This window comes from Convolutriloba macropyga, chromosome 11, assembly GCF_964194025.1.
Source record: "Convolutriloba macropyga chromosome 11, txConMacr16.3, whole genome shotgun sequence".
NCBI classification, from domain to species: domain Eukaryota; kingdom Metazoa; phylum Xenacoelomorpha; order Acoela; family Convolutidae; genus Convolutriloba; species Convolutriloba macropyga.
Window position 1 is genome coordinate 43,339,390 of NC_134478.1, and position 20,899 is coordinate 43,360,288.

A 20,899-nucleotide genomic window follows, 5' to 3' on the forward strand; every position below is an offset into this window, starting at 1 on the left:
GGGTTATATTTGTTTTTTTTTCGCAATCGTAATTCTGGCATTCCGTCTGTTGACTGCTCTTCTTTACTTGGAATTGAGTAGTCATCAAGATGTTCGATAAGCTTATATACAACTACGAAAGTTCCATACGAACTTCCTTCCAGTTTTAACGGCTGCGAAACCGTTCTCTAGCAAATTTTATTAGAATTTTCTTACCTCTAAATGTTAATCTTGTTTTGTCGTACTTTTTATTTGCGAGAACCAAAAACCTTAATTCTCCCTATGAAGGTTCAAGTAAATCTATTTACTGATCTCGGTTTATAGCTATCGGTTTTGGTGGGTTTGAATTAGGTTTTTTTTAGAAAATATTTTTGTACTTCCAAATTTTTCTCATTGTCAACAATTAACGTAGTCTAATTTTTGGCACAGCTCATTAACGTTCTGTTGGTCCAAACAATTTGCGCTCTTCGTTATGTTTTGATTGACGTCTTTAGAGCTTAGAAGTGTGTTTTCATAAGAATTTCGGTACTGGTCAATTTTGGTAATTATTTTTCTTTCGTCTCTTTCGTAAAGACCGTTTTCAAGGAAGTTATTTAAAATAAAAAGATACGGAAATGCACAATTCAAATCTTTTCTGTCATTTTAATGTTTTTCTCGTTTCAATGTCTTGTCGTTTTAATGACTCAACACTCTGTCTCCGATAAATTGTTTGTGAAATTTGGATTTCTGTCCGTTTTTCGTATTTGTTGTTTTTGTCCTCCTATGATGCGTTCTCACTAATAATAATTACAACTAGTTTTCTGAGCAGTTTCAATTGAAGCTGTTGTGGTTTTAAGTTGAAAGCTTAGGTTTTGTTTAACTTTTTTTGTAAAATATTTTTTCTAAAAAATCTTTGGACTTCTGAGCGTTTTTTCATTTTTATCTTGTGTAACGGCAGGTTGCATCCACTTTCTAATGAACCAAGATGCAACCAAGAGAATGTTTTTATTCTGATTGTTTTTTGGATGTTTGACCATTTCTAATTTTTTTTTGTTTTCTTGCCACAGTATCACCAATGTAGTTTTTGCTATTTTAGTGTTTTTTAGATTTTTGCCCCTTTCTGAGTTTTTGGTTTTCTTGCCATGTTATCGCATTATTGGGGTTGCCCATTTGGTGTTGAAAAATGTGTATTTGCAGATATTTGTTGTTTCCAATGAATAGTTTTTGACGGTTGCGACACCGCTTCCTTGTTAGTTTTTTTTGTTTTTCTTATAGTTTTTAACGTTTTGTTGGCTGTTGCCGGACATATAATGGATAGTGACAGGTCTCAATTTCTTCCTATGAGGTTTAAATTAACTTTAATAATAAGATGAGTTGATACGTATTGGTTTTAATCAATTTGAAATTGGTTGTTTTCAAAACTAAAAACGTATTATTGAGTTTTGCGCTTTCTGCTCTTCGTTGTCGACCTGTTACCAAGTCTCATTATTGACAGTTCTCATGTCTTACCTAAAGACGTACAAGTTAACTTTTTCAATTCAGGTTTTCTCTGATTCCATTTTTTTGTTATTAAATGTTTTCAAATATAGACATCGAGTTTTTTTTCGTAATTAGTGTTTGCTATTGATTGATTTTTATTGTTGTTTTGTCCAGCACTCATAAATGCCTATTTCTTGTTTGTTGAACGATATGTGATTTTTTGTAATGTTTTTATCTCTTCCTCCTTTGGTAGACAATTAAATCAATACGTGGATGAGCGGGGTCGGAACATCATGTGCGAACGCACATTACCGAGCCTCCTTTTTGCTATACATATTGAACGAATGATAAAGCAACATAAACTGAATTGGCTTTCATTAAGCTTAGATTCTAAACTTGATTGAACAAAAGTGTATGATGTAGGTTGGATTTTACTAGAAGAGTTTTTTGTCCCTGTGTCATCGTTAGCTCGTTGAATCTAATTTTCGGATCGTTTTTATCAATTTTTGTAATAAACTGTCACATTTCCGCAAATATCAAGTGTTACCGATTAGGTTTGGGGGATATAAAAAATAAACCAAATTTATCCAAGTTTTCCTCAAAACTCAAAAAGACCTTATGATTCAGTCTTCGAAAAATTGTCTGCATCCTAATTGACTCTGGTAACTGGCAGAGCTTTTCAGTTTTGAGTTTGTAATACATTTTGTGCTGAATCAAAGCTAGTCGATAGGGCTTCCAATGGAATTTCCATAAGTTGAGATTCTATAATTTGTTGTACGAAGTAGGAAAAATTGAATATACATTTCCATAATTTGTTCTACAAAGTTATTGGTTTATTGCTTAAACTCAGAGGGTTGTTAGAGTAGAAAAGTATGGGATTTTTTGGCTAGTAAGTGTTTCTGAACAACTGATGGCGCGATTATTGTTTTCTGATGAAGGGGTCAGATTTATTTTGCTATTTAATTGTACAACACTTGAAATCTATGATACTAATCCGTTACTTGTTCTTCGAAACGTTCTTTGCTAGTTTATGTGGATTGATTTTAGCATTACAATTAAAATAACCACTAATTAGCAAGATAATCACTAATTAGCCGAGACCCGCAATTTCAGAAAGTGTGGACCAAGAAAATTGTATAAAAGTTGACGAGAAGGTTTAACTGATGTCATGTTACATTTTTCTACGTAAATTTTGATCGGGGAACCATTTTTTGGCGACTGTCATATTATTTTTTTCAGGTGTTTAGTTTTCTCGAGGAAGCAAAAAGATTTTTGAACATGTTTATTTGCTCTTTATAAAAAAATATGCGTTTTGCATGGATGGATAATACAACCCAGCTGAAATTGCAGAAAAACGACCTGCCTAGCCCCCAAATAATTTTTCGAGGCTCGGGCACAATTTTTTGTTCACCTCTAAACTATTGCGACTATTTCATCGTTCTGGTTTGATTATAAACTATGAATTCAAAAACAAAACCAAAATTCTTATCGATCTGATCTGATTTGTGTACCAATGAAAAAAAAACCGGAAGTATTGCCATAACTTGTTTTTATTATGTGCCACAATTTAAGTATATGACTGCTTCTTACTGAGGAGCAATAATTTTCTTCAAATCGTGATTTTAGACGATAATTTAGACAAATTTAGAAACATTTCCCTGTATGCCTGGTTTTTCCTATTTCCATTAACTGGACACGCCAGTTTTAAAAGTAGCAAAATGTCAGTTACGATCTGCTGTAGAAATGAGATAATGATTGCTAGTAGTAAAGTATTGTAGGGATATTGTGATTTAGTTTTTATGGAGTACTGCTATAGACAGTTGAGACGCTGGGCTCACTTAGTGGGTAATGGATTAGGTTGGGTTGTGGTAAAAGGGGGAGGGGTCGTGGGCACTCTATGTGCGAGAGGAGGAGCCGGGTAATATTGTCGCCTGTCAATCAATCGCCAGACCCTCATTTGACTATTTCCCCCTCTCGTTCCTTCCTCTATAGCTGAAGGTAGTAACTGCTTCACGTGTTTTGTGGTCGTGAATTCTGCTACTACTTTTATTGGGCTATTTCACTAGGTTAATAGCTATAACAGTCATTACTGTTACTCTTAGCCTTGCCCTTAGCCAAATATGCCATAGCTCATAATGTGTTACTAAATACCCTCGCTCTGTATATATTGGTTGTAGGGTTTTGTTCATGCTCACTGAAAAGAAGGGTACTCGTGAAGAGCGAAAAATCCTCATAAAGCTTTAGAGTTGCTTAATCCGTTCAGGGCTATAGACTATTAAGTTTTTGAAAAAAAAATGTTTTGTTTAATTACTTTTTAGTTCTGTTGTCATATGCACGTGATTTGATTTCAATACAGTTAGTAACTAACGACTTTATTGTTCAAAATTGAAAGTATTACCATTATATCGTTGAAAAAAGGCCTTTGTGCTTTTTTAGCATTAAATTTCTCGAAGACAGCAAAATTTTTGTGATAAATATGGATTTCTGTTTTCTTAAGATTCGGTATTGTAGTCATAACCCAATTACAGCTAGTAGGTAAACAACCCCAATCCAAATTGGGCAGCCGCCGCAAACTTGTTGACCAAATAGGTCCAAACTCCTGCCTAGTTTTTGACTTCCTGCCAGCTTTCCTGCTGGACTATTCGCCTATCCATTCATATGTAGCCTGACCACTGTAAAACATACAGGCAGGCGCGCAACATGATTTGTTCGAATGCGAGTGGTCTTTTGCAAAATAGTGAAATAAATTTGAAGAGAGTTGACATTTGCCTAATTTGAAACTTTGCCTGCCCTAATGCCAAATGTGGCGAAATATGAAACACGCACTAAATCATAACCCGTGTCCGCAAATACACTAATCGTTATCATGCTAAGTCATTATAACATGGATTAGCTAACCACACAACAATGCGGCAAAGGTTAAGATTAAGTTGTAGCCTGATTTCCATGTCTTATTCAAAGGGGCCTCACGTGACACAAGATATCGTCTCTGCTCACAATTTAAGCCATTAAGGAAAAGTTGGAGAGCAAATTATTTTTTTTCTTTTTTTACTGTAAACATGGCATTCTGATTGTGACAGAAAGTTGAAGGCCGATTTTACTGGTGTCAAATAATCATGAAGCCTTCAGTCGATTTTTTTCCCTTTAGGTTTTGTAACCTGGGCCGAATGAAATTTCAAGTCTGGCAGATCCTGAAAAATGCTGTGATATTGTTTCGACTTACAAAATTTTAATTATTGTATTGGAAGAACTCTTACATAAATGTTTTATGCGATAACTGAACCAAAATTTTTTGTAGAAGTTGAGCACTGACGAAAATAATCAAAAATCAGACACACTGTATTATAAATTTGTTCTTTACCTCGGCTAGTGAAACCAAAAATGTTTAAATTTTAACAAGAGGGCTCTTGTGAGTCTGCCCATAGCACAGAATTAAGCCTTAAGCATTACAAAAGCTGTATTTTTCTTTGAGAGTAAGGTTTGTTTTATTTTCGTTTCAATAAAGGAATTGACACAAGACTCTGGAATGTTGAATATATGTATCGTCTTTTTTGGCATTAGAAAACTGTGGAAACGGTTTTCCACAAAAAAACTCAAACGGGGCATAACTAGTTAATCTAAAAAATTGAAAATGAAAAGAGGTGTTCACCAGAATATATTCTTTTCCTTATTGCCTGTGCGTAATATTGTTACCAACTCTCAAAATTTTTGATCTCAAAATATCTGAATACATTTGATATGTTTTTTCTTACTTCTTTAGCGATGAACTTGAAATTGGTTCTGAAAAACAAAGAACTTCACCTGAGACCACATTTACTGGTGAGATCTAACCGAAATCCTCCAAATCCGAATTGTTTGTCGCTGGATGCTTTGAATCCATGGTTGAACTAAAGAACCACAATTTCTCGACTAGTTGATTAGTAGTAGCGTTCAAACAGAAAATAAAAAAGATGTCAACTTCACTTTTTATTTTCGTCTCAGTGGAACTACAAGAATCAGTCTCAGCAATAAAAGCTCCCCTTTCAAATTTAGGCAAGATATTTTAATGTCTGCTTCAACATCTGGTCACTCGTCTGGAACAATTTTTTCATGCTCTCGTGAGAGCGCATCAACAAGCAAGAGAACAGTATTGGGGACATCGTGTTTTTTTTTACAATCCTAAGGATTTGGATTGTATTGGTGTGCTTCTTTTTTCTAAGATCTGTTCAGGCCTTTTTCGGCTTTTACACGTCAGTGAGAAGTCGAATTAGAGTGATTTTAGTCCAGCTGAAGTACTAAAGGGAGCGAAAATCAAAATAGGTTTAGGGCGTGATTTTTTTCAAACTACCTTTAAAGTGGAGTCAGAAAGGAGTGAGTGCTTTTAGTATAATACATATGTGTTCTAATTGCTCTAGTTGAAATTGCTAGAACTCATCAAGGGGCAGCTGAAACTTTTTATGACCTGAACACTTTTTTTGTCAAAAAACTTTTTGTCAGGAATATTTGATTTTGCCTTCTTTCAAAAATTATTTCTGTTGTATTTTTACTTAGTATCATCAATGACAGGTCTTATTGGTTCATAAAGAGGCACAGAAGGGCAGAAGGACCTAATTAATGGTCAGAGTTAATAGCTTTAATGACTTTGACACTACTTTTTTTTCAAAAATTATGATAATTTTAGAGTTTTTGTTGTACTCTTGTATTTTTTGCTGTCCTATCCTTTATTATTTATAATAAGAGGCCTCATAGGTTGCTATTAGGGGTTATTTTGTCGAATAAATTGTTTCTGTTCACAGCTGACGCCTTCTATGACTTTAACATCAATTGTTTTCAAGAAATATTATAGAATTTTTAAGTTTTGCAAGTTTTTGGTGTTAACTTTATTATCTTATATCTTTGTCCCATTATTGACCGTTTTCATTGTTTTCTTTAAAAAAATTCTTTTTGTTTGAAATCTTTTCAATTCATAGGGTGTCTCAATGGTGTCAAACGAAATGTCCTATTGCTTTCTTTGATTTATACGCTGCCCGTTTTAAAAAAACTATTAGCTAATTTTTTTTAGTTTTGCAAGTATTTACTGAACATATTGCTGTCTTCTCACTTAACCTCATTAATGACAGGTTTCAATGGTTGATAATGAGATACAAGGGAATTTAATTAGTTTCGCGAGTTCTTATAAGTCGTTTTTTGATTTTGACCATGTCTTTAAAAATAGATCTGATTTTTTAGTCTTGCTTGTTTTTTGTTCTTGTGGTAAAATTGCTTAATCTCAATGGGACATCCAACACGGCTTATTTTTTGTCAGGTCAAAGCTAAATCAATTCTTCGGATTGTAATTCAGGACTTGTAATTTACTAAAAGGTCAATAGTGTGCATCTAAGTAGTACCGGTCGTATATGCCCTAATTCTTGAGTTTTAGAGTCTTGAGTGTTTGATTTCGAATATTAATTTTGAAAAAACTTCATTATGGTTTTTTCCTTATAGAGCGTATATACCGTATATGTCTCATAAAAATGACAGTCCGACTCTAACCAAAAAGTGGTCCATTATAGGACTGGTGGTCAATCTTATCTTATTTCTATCTTATTTCTTTAGTTTTTTCAATTCATGGAAGGCAACAAGCGTCTAGCTCGGCTATTTGCCGGCAATCTGACGGCTATGTTCAATAAAGTTTTGACATGGCAATCGCTTGCTTGGTTGTGAACTTTCCAGATATCAATACGATTTTGATGACAAAAATACAATCGCCTAGCGTTCAATTAAAAGTTTGAGACCAGTGGTCTAGTGCATTCAATGATACAATCAATGATTGCCCGGTTGACGCTGAAGTGGAATCGAATGCAAGAAAGCAGTCTGTGACAACAATCTGCCTTTTAGGGATCAGCAACATTAGGAATTTAGGGGGACTGTTGAAAAGGGGCAACAATAGGAATTTAGGGGGACTGTTGAAAAGGGGCAACAATAGGAATTTAGGGGGACTGTTGAAAAGGGGCAGTGGAGGATTGTCGAAAGGAGATGTGTGGTTGAAGAAGTCTTAAGATAAAATCAAAGATGATTTTGAAGCTACTGTACAAAGTCTCAAAGCACAGCGTGGATATCTGAGGGCTTAGAATCGGTTGGAAAAAACTTTCCCCGGGGAAAAAAGGTGTTGAAACAGGTAGTCTTTGCTCGAGAATAGAGCACCAGGTCCACAAAAAGGTTTCACTAACCATCTTTAACATGAAGTACAATTAATGCTGCGAGGATATCACTAAAAAATGTTGTTACATGCTGCACAGTAGGTCTAGCTGAGTATGTTTCATATACATCATTGTTCATTAAAAGAAGTCAGCAGCTATTCAGTAGCTCTCTTTGATAATTTGCATCGTGGATCTTGCTTTGGGGGTTTATCAGATGCAAGCACTACGGCGATTTTTTACAAAAAAAAATCTTGAAACAATCCATTAAATGTGTTCCGTATTCTGTTAAATATTAAGTGACTTTTTCCGATTTTACTGAAATCCGGCAAGAAGAGAGTTATGTTGGTTTTAATATTTTAGAGTTTTGAGTAAGTTTTTTTTTTAAAAAAATCCTTTTGCACTTTTTGAAGGAAGAATTGAGAAGTAAAAGACAGTTTTTATTAATTATAGATTTCATCCGTTTTCAGCTTCATTTTCTTAATTTGAAGTTCAACTGCTGAAAATAAAACCTGTTCTTCTCGTTCAATTTTAATATTTTTTGGTCTCATAGATTTGGAAGTGATCATAGATCATCGTTCGTGATCTTTTTTCGACCATTTGCAAATTGCATTTACTAAATGTGCCGAAGTATTATGGATAATGTCGAAAAATTTACGAACTGAAACGCGGCATTTTAAGCATCATTCATTTTTACGCCAGATATAGAAATCAAATCTTGTACCATTGCTATGACTATGGTATCTGCGGAATAATTTTTTATTTATGCCATCAGAAATTGAAAGACGTATTTGGAGGCTCAATCGTTTCAAAATAAAATTGAGGCTTCTTTCTGCCCGACAGCGAATCTGTGTGTTTTCTGTCTCTTGTTAGTGAGAAATTGTTAGTGTATACTTTACCATATCTATCTTTTTTCTTATGTTGTCTTTTATAGATAATCTTTAACGATGTTTATTTTGTTTGCAAAGATTGCAGTTTATTACGTTCTTTATTACACTTAATTATCATGTTAAAATAACATAAATTTTTTGCGAATTATTACTGTGGAACCGCAAATACTTTGGTCATTTTAAATATCAGATTTCATTTAAATGTTTCTTTTTTTCGGTTGTTTTACATATTGTTTTAATCTGAATTCACGAAAGTTCTTTAATTACATAACTCATGGACATAAGGGAATTTGTTCGTGGACTTATCATCGAAACGTCTGCTGCGGATGATTGCTCTTTGGGCGCTCTTAAAATTTGGCACTCTTATTTTCAGAATTGAAATGAGCCCTAGTCAGCCAAGTGACTCCACGGAGCTGAACAACAATGAACCACGAGCCATTCAGATTATTGAAGCTAAGCCAGACCACACCTTTGAGTTAAATTTGGAATCCTTGAAAGAGGTGGTACAGAGGCCCCATGTGAGAGACAAACGTGTAATGGTTTTGTCGGTGGCTGGGGCGTTTAGAAAGGGCAAATCTTTTCTGCTTGATTTCCTTTTGAGGCAAGTATTTTATAATTTTTTGCTTTCTCATTTGACCCCCAAGTTATCATTGCTAGGTTGCTTGAAAAAATTTGAAAACTAAATCATGGACCCATTTTTTGATCAGACCAATTTTTATTCTTCTAAACGCCATCATGTACCAATATACGCCATAATTGTATCATCATAAATTTTTGATGACTAGAATTTAGATATTTAGATCCGAAGAAAAATTTATTTACAGTTTTGTAGATGTTTTGAGACCTAGAAATGTATCCGCCTTATTGATGGTTCTTCGAAAAATGCTGGTAACTATTTGGCCATTTTTGACTTAATGACAAATAAAGCATAAAGAAGTTGAAATATTTATTCAGTTTTGGCATTTTTTAGGCACTGTTTTGGTACCCCGCCATTTTTTTTTATTATTTCAGCAAAACACAGTTAAATAGATTTTTTAAAACGAAATGTCCGCTCACAATCAACTGTTTGCAACTCAAAATATATGCTATTTTCATTTTTTTTCCATGGTTTTAATGTATAGTTTGTCAACTTCTCTTGCTCATTTTCAGAAAATGCACCATTTCAAAATAATTTTACTCTTCTAACAAATTGTTTTATCATTGAGTTGCGAATGCAGAGATATATTGCAACAATTCCAATATATATATTGATATTTATATTCTTTTGAAGAGATGCGCTCTGAGCGCAGTTTCATTGCTGTCTATGAGATAAATGTTTTTGCAATACAGCTCAAAGCATAATGAAAAAAGTGATAGAATGTACTAGTCGGAATTTCAAAGATAACAGCCCATACTTCATGCAAATTATTGATGCGTTCAGTTTTTGCTATATGCTGTGTCAGTCAGTTTTGCGGACCGATTTGTTCCGAGTAAAAAAAACAAGTTTTTTTTAGATAACCTGGTTACCTTCTGTTAGATTTTTGAATTTCGTCTTTTCATTTTCGGCATCTCGTTTTCACTCTCTGAAGCATTTATATCTCCCGTCTTTAATTTTCTCTTTTTCCTGAAATTGTTCTTAATTCGTCTGAGACGTTATTGCTTATTTTTGTAACCATGGAAGGTTGTTGAACTGTTTGAGAAGACTTCTTTGTTAAAATACCGCGATGGTTTATTATTATCGCAAATAAATTGCGTCATATCACCAATTTTTAGTTATGTATCTTGGATTTCAGCGAATCGTCTCTTTTATTGCTGATGGAGCATTTATACTAATACAACACATGTAGGCGCCCATTTTTCCATTTTGCTGCAAAAAGATTTGAATTTCTTGAAAAATTAAAACCTGATTTAAAAATTACACACAAAATTGTTATTCAGGTTTTTTTTTCAAATTTCAACCAGAATTTTCGTTTTTTCCTTGTGTATATAATCGTCGAATGTTGTGATATAAGTCAAGAAAAGTAGTCATGAAACATCTATATGACTTAGCGTCTCCTTAAAGTCATAAAATTTATCGGAAACAAGGATTTAAGTTGTTAAGAAACAAGGATGTTAAGAAACAAGGATCATTAAAATATTCCTCTTTCCCAATTAATAATGCTCTACTCGCTTCAAATTTTCATATATACCGTAATTCTGCCGTCCTGTTAGCTTCCTTTGATTTACAAGCAGCTTTCGATACTATTAACCACCAGCTTCTTTTAAAAGTCTGTCACAATCGCTTTGGAATTACTGGAACAGTATTAACATGGTTGGAAAATTACCTGTATCAGACATCACAAAGTGTGCTTAATGGATCTTCTCTTTCTAAACTCAAGTATCTGAACTTTGGTGTTCCTCAAGGTTCAACATTGGAAACTGTTCTCTTAAACATGTTTCTAACACCATTTTTGACCTACTTGATGAGACTGAAATAATGTACCAAGTGTATGCAGACGACACACGTCTGTGTTTCGAAGCTAAATTTGGCAATCAAGCTATTCATGACAAATTGGAAAGGCTACTTGATGTCCTCTGCAATTGGATTGCCTCAGCAGGGCTGAAATTACATCCAGACAAAACTGAACTAGTCTGAATTAAAACAGTCAAATCAACATTTTTTTGGAAACGTGTTGAGGTGCTAAACGAAACAGTTGATATAAAAGCGGAGCTGAAATCTATGGGGGTATTTCTTGACAATAGCTTAAACTACCGGAAACATACAGCAGCAGTTACTTCTTCCTGCTATTTTCAATTGCGAAAACTGAATAGCATACGAAGATTTTTGGATATAAATCGCGTATAATAACCGGGTATAATAACTTGTTTACTAAGCAGACTGGACTACTGCAATTTGTTACTGAATGGAGTGAGTGCAAAAGACCTACAGAATCTTCAGAAAGTACAAAATTATAGTTGCTGTTTTATTTATGGTCTTCACCGTTCTAGTAGTACCTCATTTTACATGCACTGTCTTCACTGGCTAACTATACAGCAGAGAGTAAAATTCAGTGTTTTGTTTTTTTTACAAAGCTCTCTTAAAACAGAACTTCTACCTCCTTACCTTAGCGTTTCCAAATTGCAACTGGATAGAGATCTTCCGACTCGATGCCTTAAAAAATGGACTGCTATTGGTTGTAAAGCCTTTGACCACATGGGAGCAAAATTGTGGAATCGGCTACCAGCAGAACTGAGATCAGCAGACACTCTTTTTTTGAAGAAAAAATGGAAAACGCATCTGTTTCAACAGCACTATTATCATTGAGCACGACGCACTTCTGAATTCTAGAAGAAGTGCTTAAACAACTCCGATGATGATGATGATTGTGTCCCCTTCCATGCCAAGTTTTCGTTTGTTCATAATTTTACTAAATTTGGACAATTAAAGTTCGAAGGAAGCTCAATAGTAGGTTTTCTAAAACTATTTAACGGTTTTTTATCTGCCATGTCTTTGAATTGGGGCATTGAAATCTTTTATAGTTGCCTTTTAAAACTTTTGTAGTATAGTGATAGCGTTAAAAGTTATTAGTGTTAGATTGTTTTGGTTCTTTTTTGGTTCGTTCGTTAAATATTTCTTCTTGTTAGAAACTTTGCAGAGGTTAAGTTTTCTAATGTTATTTAGTGGTTGAGTTCTTATGTTTTTTATTATCGCTATTTTGCTTTTGCAAAAGCTGCTGATTTTCCAATTTGCAATACGTGGTGATATTGTGGATTAAGATCAATCGAATTATAGTAAAATGAATGATTTTCTACTGAAATGAGCCAAAATTTATTAGTTCTACAAATTTGCGGTCAACAGGAGGAACGATACTTACGTGTTTTCAGGTGTGTCGACCATTTGTTTATTATAAGCGTATTTCTGTGCGGGCTGTTATTTCTTTTTCGGCAATTCATTTATTTGATGGTCAGAGAAATTATACGATTTCAATTTTCCCTAACTGTGCTTTCCCGCTTTACCGTATTGTAGCGTCAAGATTTTAAATATCAGTGAATTCTTTGGTATGTAACAAAATCGTCAAAATGTAGAGGAAAATTCTAACTGGTGTTTTTGGAGGATTTAGTTCCCCAGCTCGACTTGGAAGATCTGCTTTTGAAAATAATTTTAAATTGCTCTCGAACGAAGTTTGAAGCAATTATTGTAAACATGGGTGTCCTTTTTATGCCAAATTCTTGCTTTACCGCTTTCCTCCAGAACGTTCTTTTGATTTCACTTCTCAGTGACCCTCTTCACGCTCGTGTTTTGATTCTTTTGAGTGATTTGAATTATGAGCATTCAGAATTAAAATCTGTTGCTAAAATAAAATCGATTGTGATAGCTGACCGTACGTAGCCCGTGTAGCGTAGTGATTAATGTCCCTAACTCCCATCCAAGAGGAGGCGGGTTGGAATTCGTCACTAGTCAGAAGGTTTTGCAACATGTTATTGGGTTTATCGATTTATGTTTTGCCAATGCTCTCAGTTGCTTTCCTGGTCTTGAATTTTTTTTGAGAGCAATTACACTCAAGTTAATCCGTTTTTTATCTTCTTGCCGCAAAAAATTGATTTACAAATTACACACAAAATTGTTATTCAGGTTTTTCAATTTTCAACCAGAATTTTCGTTTTTTCCTTGTGTATATAATCGTCGAATGTTGTGATATCAGTCAAGAAAAGTAATCAGTAGGAGATTGATGAAACATCTATATGACTTAGCGTCTCCTTAGATTCATAAAATTTATCGAAAAGAAGGATTTAAGTTGTTAAGAAACAAGGATGTTAAGAAACAAGGAGCATTAAAACATATTCATCTTTCCTAATTAATAATGCTCTACTTGCTTCAAATTGTCATATATACCGTAAATCTGCCGTCCTAGTAGCTTCCCTTGATTTACAAGCAGCTTTCGATACTATTAACCACCAGCTTCTTTTAAAAGTCTGTCACAATTGCTTTGGAATTACTGGAACAGTATTAACATGGTTGGAAAATTACCTGTATCAGACATCACAAAGAGTGCCTACTGGATTTTCTCTTTCTAAACTAAAGTATCTGAACTTTGGTGTTCCTCAAGGTTCAACATTGGGCTCTGTTCTCTTTAACATTTTTTGACACCATTTTGAGCTGCGTGATGAAACTGAATTAATGTACCAAGTGTATGCAGGCGATACACTTCTGTGTTTCGAAGCTAAATTTGGCAATCAAGCTATTCATGACAAATTGGAAAGGCTACTTGATGTCCTCTGCAATTGGTTTGCCTCAGCAGGGCTGAAATTACATCCAGACAAAACTGAACTAGTCTGAATTAAAACAGTCAAATCAACATTTTCTTGGAAACGTGTCGCAGTGCTAAACGAAACAGATGATGTAAAAGAGGAGCTGAAATCTATCGGGGGTATTTCTTGACAATAGCTTAAACTACCGGATTCATACAGCAGCCGTTGCTTCTTCCTGCTATTTTCAATTTCGAAAACTGAATAGGATACGAAGTTTTTCGGATTTGGAAAATCGACATATGCGTATAAGAACTTGTGTACTAAGCAGACTGGACTACTACAATCCTTTACTGAATGGAGAGTGCAAAAGACCTACAGAAACTTTAGAAAGTACAAAATTATAGTTGCCGCTTTATTTATGGTCTTCACCGTTCTAGTAGTACCTCATTTCACATGCGCTGTCTTCACTGGCTAACAATACAGCAGAGAGTGTTTTGTTTCGTTTACAAAGCTCTCTTCAACGCAGAACTTCTACCTCCTTACCTAAGCGTTTTCCAACTTGCAACTGGAAAGATCGTCCGACTCAAGAAACCTTGTATGCCTTAAAAAACGGACTGCTATTGGTTGTAAGGCCTTTGACCACATTGGATCAAAATTGTGGAATCAGCTACCAGCAGAACTGAGATCAGCAGACAGTTTTATTGTTTTAAAGAAAAAATGGAAAACGCATCTGTTTCAACAGCACTATTATCATTGATCACGATGCACTTCTGAGTTCTAGAAGAAGTGCCTAAACAACTCCGATGATGATGATGATTGTGTCCCCTTCCATGCCAAGTTTTCGTTTGTTCATAATTTTACTAAATTTGGACAATTAAAGTTCGAAGGAAGCTCAATAGTAGGTTTTCTAAAATTATTCAACGGTTTTTTATCTGCCATGTCTTTGAATTGGGGTATTGAATTCTTTTATAGTTGCCTTTTTGAAACTTTTGTAGTGTAGTGATAGCGTTAAAACTTATTAGTGTTAGATTGTTTCGGTTCTTTTTTTGTTCGTTCGGTAAATATTTCTTCTTGTTAGAAACTTTGCAGAGGTTTATTTTTAAAATATTATGTAGTGGTTGAGTTCTTAAGTATTTTATTACCGCTATTTTGCTTTTGCAAACGCTGCTGATTTTCCAATTTGCAATACGTGGCGATATTGTGGATTAAGATCAGCCGAAGTATAGTCAAATGAAGTTTTTTCTACTGAAATGAGCCAAAATTTATTAGTTCTACAAATTTGCGTTCAACAGGAAGAACGATACCTACGTGTTATTAGGTGTATCGGCAATTTGTTTATTATTTCTGTGCGGACTGTTATTTCTTTTTCGGCAATTCATTTATTTGATGGTCAGAGAAATTGTACGATTTCAATTTTCACTAACTGTGCTTTCCCGCTTTACCGTGTTGTAGCGTCAAGATTTTAAATATCAGTGAATTCTTTGGTATGTAACTAAATCGTCACAATGTAGAGGAAAATTCTAACTTGTGTCTTTGCTGGACTTAGTTCCCCAGCTCGACTTGAAAGATCTGCTTTTGAAATTAATTTTAAATTGATCTCGAACGAAGTTTGAAGCAATTATTGTAAATGTGGGTGTCCTTTTTATGCCAAATTCTTGCTTTACCGCTTTTCTCTAGAACCTTCTTTTGTTTTTACTTCTCAGTGACCCTCGTCACGCTCGTGTTTTGATTCTTTTGAGTGATTTGAATTGTGAGCCTTCAGAATTAAAGTCTGTTGCTAAAATAAAACCGATTGTGATAGCTGACCGGACTTAGCCCGTGTAGCGTAGTGATTAATGTCCCTAACTCGTATCCAAGAGGAGGCGGGTTGGAATTCCTGACTAGACAGAAGGTTTTGCTGCATGTTATTCGGTTTATATTCTTAGTTCTGCTTCAAACTCGTTGGTTAATTTATGTTCTGCCAATGCTCTCAGTTGCTTTCCTGGTCTTGAATTTTTTTGAGAGCAATTAAAGTGAAGTTAATCCGTTTTTTATCTTCTTGCCGCAATAAACTCTTTTTTTTGTAAATGCACTGAAAAAAATCTCAGTAAAAAGCCTTTTCTGTCTGCGTTATAGCGTTTTGAGCACCCTTTTTAAATATATTGTGCTCATTTTTGAAGCGGTAATCACTAAATTCCAGAAGATGTCCAAAGTCCGCCAATTTTCCGAAATTTTTGTAATATCTCAACCTAACGTCCGGAGGTTTCAATATACAGCTAATTGGTATTTATGGAATTTTATACCAGAATTGTTTAGACAAATTATTCACAAGCTTTCAGCCCATGATCTGGAGCATTCAGCTTTGTTTCAAATGTTTCTTGACATTTTTATTGAAAATATCTTCTTAGGGTGTTCTCAATTTTCTGCTGAATCAAAATGCCCAAGTTAATCAATATATATATAAAAGAAATAGTTTCTTGTTTCGAAGCACTGGTTTTAAACTTCAGGTGAACTGTCCTTTTCAAATTCAGAACAAGGCCATTGTTGTTTAATCAACTATTGATGTTACAGACATCTGGTTGAACGCGTTCGTTATCGTGACCAATTGCGGTTAGGCTTGTGTCATCAGCAAAAGGTATCGTGTTCAGGAAATTACATAATCCTGGCATATCAATAATATATATAATGAAAGGAAATGAACCAAGAATCGAGCCCTGTGGCACTCCGTTTTATTTTGTGCCTAGTAGAAGTTATTCCATTGAGATCAACTCTCTTTAAAATATCCGTCAACTAAGATTTGAACCAATTAAGGCATACACCTCTAACTCCATAGCGTTCTACTTTGTCAAATAAAATTTTGTGATTAATTGTGTCTTTGGATTAATGGTGTCTTTGTATTAATGGTGTTCTGTGATTATAAGCCTTTCCGAGATGCAGAAAAAGTGTTTACTTTTTTTTCTGTTACACTGTCTTACACGTTCCGTTAATCCTACCAGAGCGTTAACTACATTGTGTTTTTTTCGAAAACCAAACTGTTGGTTGTAAAGAGAATTTTTCGAACCAGTTGTAAATCCTATTGAAAACCAAACTGTTGGTTGTAAAGACAATTTTTTGAAGTAGTTGTAAATCCTACTGAACATGACCTTTTCATAGATTTTACTCCGAACAAGTTTTGAACCATCTATATGTAAAGGTAAGATTTTTGCTTATTTCAATTGATCCGGGAAAACTCCATCCCTAAATGACATGTTAATCAGATCCTTTAGGAAAGGTACTAATATTGAAGCTGATTTCTTCACAATAACATTACTTATGAAGCTGCCAAGATGCCTTACTTTCCAGGTTATTAACAAAACATTTTATCTCTTTATAAGTAAATAGATTGATCCTCCCTTTCACAATTTGGATCCAAATGTGTAGTTAAGTGTTTACTAATTCCAAGTCCGATATTGGCAAAGTAGTTATTAAAAGCGTTAGCATTTTTGTCCATTGAGGGATCAGTTATTTGATTAGAACAGTTTGCTAGAATTGGAGGCCTGGTCTTTGAAGAGGTTTTTCCTCTTAAGTCGTTAATAAGTTTGTAGGTTTAGCGTGTGTCTTTCAGGCAATCGCTAAACTTTTCTCAATATTACTTCTTTTTTAAGCATTTTTAGAGCTACGTTCAAACCGCTGTCTAAGTTCATGAAACTTTTTTAGGTTGTTAAAATTGTCTCGATTATAGTCCCAGAGTTTATAGGCTTTGTTTCTTTTGGTACGTAAGTTTTTTTTAGAGAGTTGTCAAATTATTTCGGCATTTGGCTTTTTGGTTAAATTGACTGTTTTGATTGGTGCAAATTTATTTGTTAATTCAAAAAACTTATTAAAAACATCGTATACCTCCGATGCATCTTTCACTGATCTCAAAGAACGTCAAGATTTTTGCAAGTGGTCACCAAGTGTTGTAAGATATTTATCAATTCTACTTTGCTTATTCACAAATATGTATCGAGATGATCTAACATAAGTTTGAGAGCCTATCAATCGAACATCACAACAATGTTATTTTTCACTAACAGTTGAGCTCACCATATGGAAAAATTGTTGTTACAGAAAATTTTTGCTATCGGCAATGGGAAATTTTGATTTTTTTTTCACTCAACTTGCACGCTAATAACTCACGCATGGTTAAGGTACCTCAAACGAACTGCAGTTACAAACTCAGGCGATTCATGGATCGGCGAGGCGGAAGACAAACTAACCGGCTTCTCGTGGCGAAGTGGCTCCGAAAGAGACACGAATGGGATTCTCATGTGGAGTGAACCCTTCTTCGTTAAAACCACTTCGGGTGATGAAATTGTGGTTCTATTAATGGACACACAAGGATCCTTTGACAACCAATCGACAGTACGCGATTGTGCAACTATTTTTGCACTGTCAACAATGATTAGTTCAGTCCAGGTCTTCAATATCAGTATGAATGTTCAGGAAGATGATTTGCAACATTTACAGCTTTTCACTGAGTATGGGCGTCTAGCATTGCAGTCGGCACAAGGCAAACCCTTTCAGCGATTAGTTTTCCTAGTTCGAGATTGGAGTTTTCCTTATGAGTACCCATACGGAGCTGAAGGGGGAGCCAAGAAGCTCTCAAAAATTCTTCAGATCTCTGAGAAACAACACGATGAATTAAGAAATGTTAGAGCGCATATAAACAGTTGTTTCTCACACGTCGATTGTTTCTTGATGCCGCATCCGGGATTGAAAGTGGCAACGTCACCGGAATTTGTTGGACAACTCAAGGATATTGAACTAGAATTCCAGAACCAGTTAAAAGAATTGGTAAGCTACCTCTTTAACCCTGACAAAATCCAGTGTAAGATGATAAACGATCAAGCAATTACAGCATCGGACCTCGTCGCTTATTTTGAATCATATATGAAGATTTACCAAGGCGATGAACTTCCTGAACCGAAGACGATGTTACAAGCCACCGCTGAGGCAAACAATCTCGCTGCTGTTTCGGCTGCCAGAGAATTGTACCAACGCGAAATGGAATTATTCTGTGGCGGAGACAAACCGTACATGAAACCCGAAATTCTCGAAACTCATCACAAACATTTGTCTGACAAAGCTTTGGACAAGTTCAAGTCAGTAAGAAAAATGGGAGGCTCTGAATTTAGCGAACAGTACGCATTGCAGTTGAACGAGCAACTAACTGAAGTATACGTTAGCTACACGAAACAAAATGAAGCTAAAAATCTGTTCAATACCGCCAAAACGCCCCTTAGTTTGTTCATTTTGGTTATTGCATGCTACCTTCTTTCGGGAACCTGTGTGATGTTCGGGGCTTACTCCGTGGCCAATTTGTTCAGCCTGGCAATGGGAATCGTGATTTTGTCTCTATGTACGTGGGCGTATTCGAGACTAACGGGTGATTATGGTGAGGTTGCGGCGGTTATTGATACGTGTGCTGAGGTAGCATGGGACAACTTTGTATCGAATATGATTCAGAAAGTGACAGAGAAAGCGAACATGTCCAGTCGGCTTAGTACTTTAAATAATTCACAACAACCAGCTTCTAGCTCACAGGCTTCCACTTCGGACAGAATGGCGATGATGTCTGAAAGTGCGAAGAACAAGTAATGTCTCTTAAATATGACAAGCTGCCCGGAAGATTTATATCAGTGTGAACAAATCACAATTCTGTTTCCTTTATTGTAAAAACAACTGCGTTTCATTGAAAAAAAAAATAGAATGACGTCTGAAAATTAATGTAGCAAAGAAAATTCTTAAGTTGAATCACGGCCAATAAGCATATCTGAAAATATCAATATCAGTAGAGAACAAAACGTGTCAAAAGTTGATTTTTGATTGTTCAATGTTTTCGTTTTCATTTGTGAGTCGGTTAAAAAAAACTCTCTGAAAAACTGGAGGGGCATTTGCCTGCGCAGCTTTTAAATTTATATCTGTTATTAGATGAAATATATTGCTTGAATGGAATACTTAGATCGCCTTGATGCTAGGAACCACTTTATCCATTAATTTCTCGTCATTTTAACTCTTGGAAAGAACTAACCCTTCAAATAAATGAAACAGAAGAATGAAGAATGTTAATTATGTAGTAGAAGTCATTGTTTAGATGTAAAACCTATATTGAGAACTGTTATTTTTATTGTATAATAATAGGAATGAGTTTATTTTTGACCTTCTATGAATTAATAATATGATTTAATAATTATGATGGTTGATTTTAAATCAAAGAATCTGTCAATCGAATACTGCTCACTATGTCATGTCAATTCTTTTGATCGTATTTATTATTTAGTGTTGTGAAAATTTATTTAGTGCTCCCAAGTTTTGAATTCAATACACCTCCAGTTTTCGATAGATTTATATTGTGACGAGTAAAACCAAGGACATGATGTAACAGCGCAGCCAGCTTGCAAAATAGGTTTTCCTTTTTGATGCGTCAACTCGGAGTAAACTTAAAGGACAGACGTCTATGCAAAAAAAAGGTCCACGCCTGATTGAGACCAATTTTCCTTATTTTAATAGAATGAACACTCTCACGAAGCGACAGACTTGAAATCAACTCCAAAAAAAGTTATCAAGCGAAAAGCTAGTTTTAACCAAAAAATCATATTCGAAAACGAACATCTACACCGGTTTCAAAGTAAATCTTCAACTGTAATGTCTTTGAAGTAACCAGTGGTATCTATTTATTTCCTATTTGATTTTAAATGATCAATTTTGACTTACGGATAAGTGAGTGATGAAGTAAAAAAACTGACCTCTGCAATTCTATATCTAAATTTAAAATGCAAAATCAGATCAAATTCAAATAGGGGTTAAACGCCAAGCTCACAGTAAGTCCTAAAAAGTAAAATAATTTTAATCAAGCAGAGAAGTTCAAGTTCATCATCAGGCATGAAGATGGTATGTCATCTTGCTAGTGATGATAATTAAGGAGTCAACAAAACAATATGGAAGGGCCAAAGTGTTTCTATAACCGGTCAATTTTGAAGCAAATTTTAAAAACCCTTCCTTGTCAGAGGAACGCACTCAAAGGCTTCAATTATGATGCAGAAAACCATTTGGTCCTAATTTTGCAAACGTTTTTACGGCGTTTCAGATATACGTTATTATTGACTTATGAAGACGTACGTAAATGAGATTGAAGGGCAAGACATAAGAAACAACAATCAACCAGAACTCAAAATTCACTTTGTGTCCAGTCATTGAAATTACAAGTTA

At 34.8% G+C, this 20,899-nt stretch overlaps 1 protein-coding gene across 2 annotated transcripts in view; it reads left to right on the forward strand.

The window, feature by feature from the left end:
• LOC142349779 (atlastin-1-like) overlaps nucleotides 1-20,028 on the forward strand; it is a 64,637-nt gene extending 44,609 nt beyond the window's left edge. For both annotated transcript variants that reach the window (XM_075401548.1, XM_075401547.1), the window contains exons 2-3: nucleotides 8,856-9,083; nucleotides 17,839-20,028. In XM_075401548.1, the coding sequence (XP_075257663.1) occupies nucleotides 8,863-9,083; nucleotides 17,839-19,288 (1,671 nt within the window). In that variant the 5' untranslated portion in view covers nucleotides 8,856-8,862 and the 3' untranslated portion in view covers nucleotides 19,289-20,028. The remainder of the gene's footprint in view (nucleotides 1-8,855; nucleotides 9,084-17,838) is intronic.
• Nucleotides 20,029-20,899: the final 871 nt, after the last annotated feature.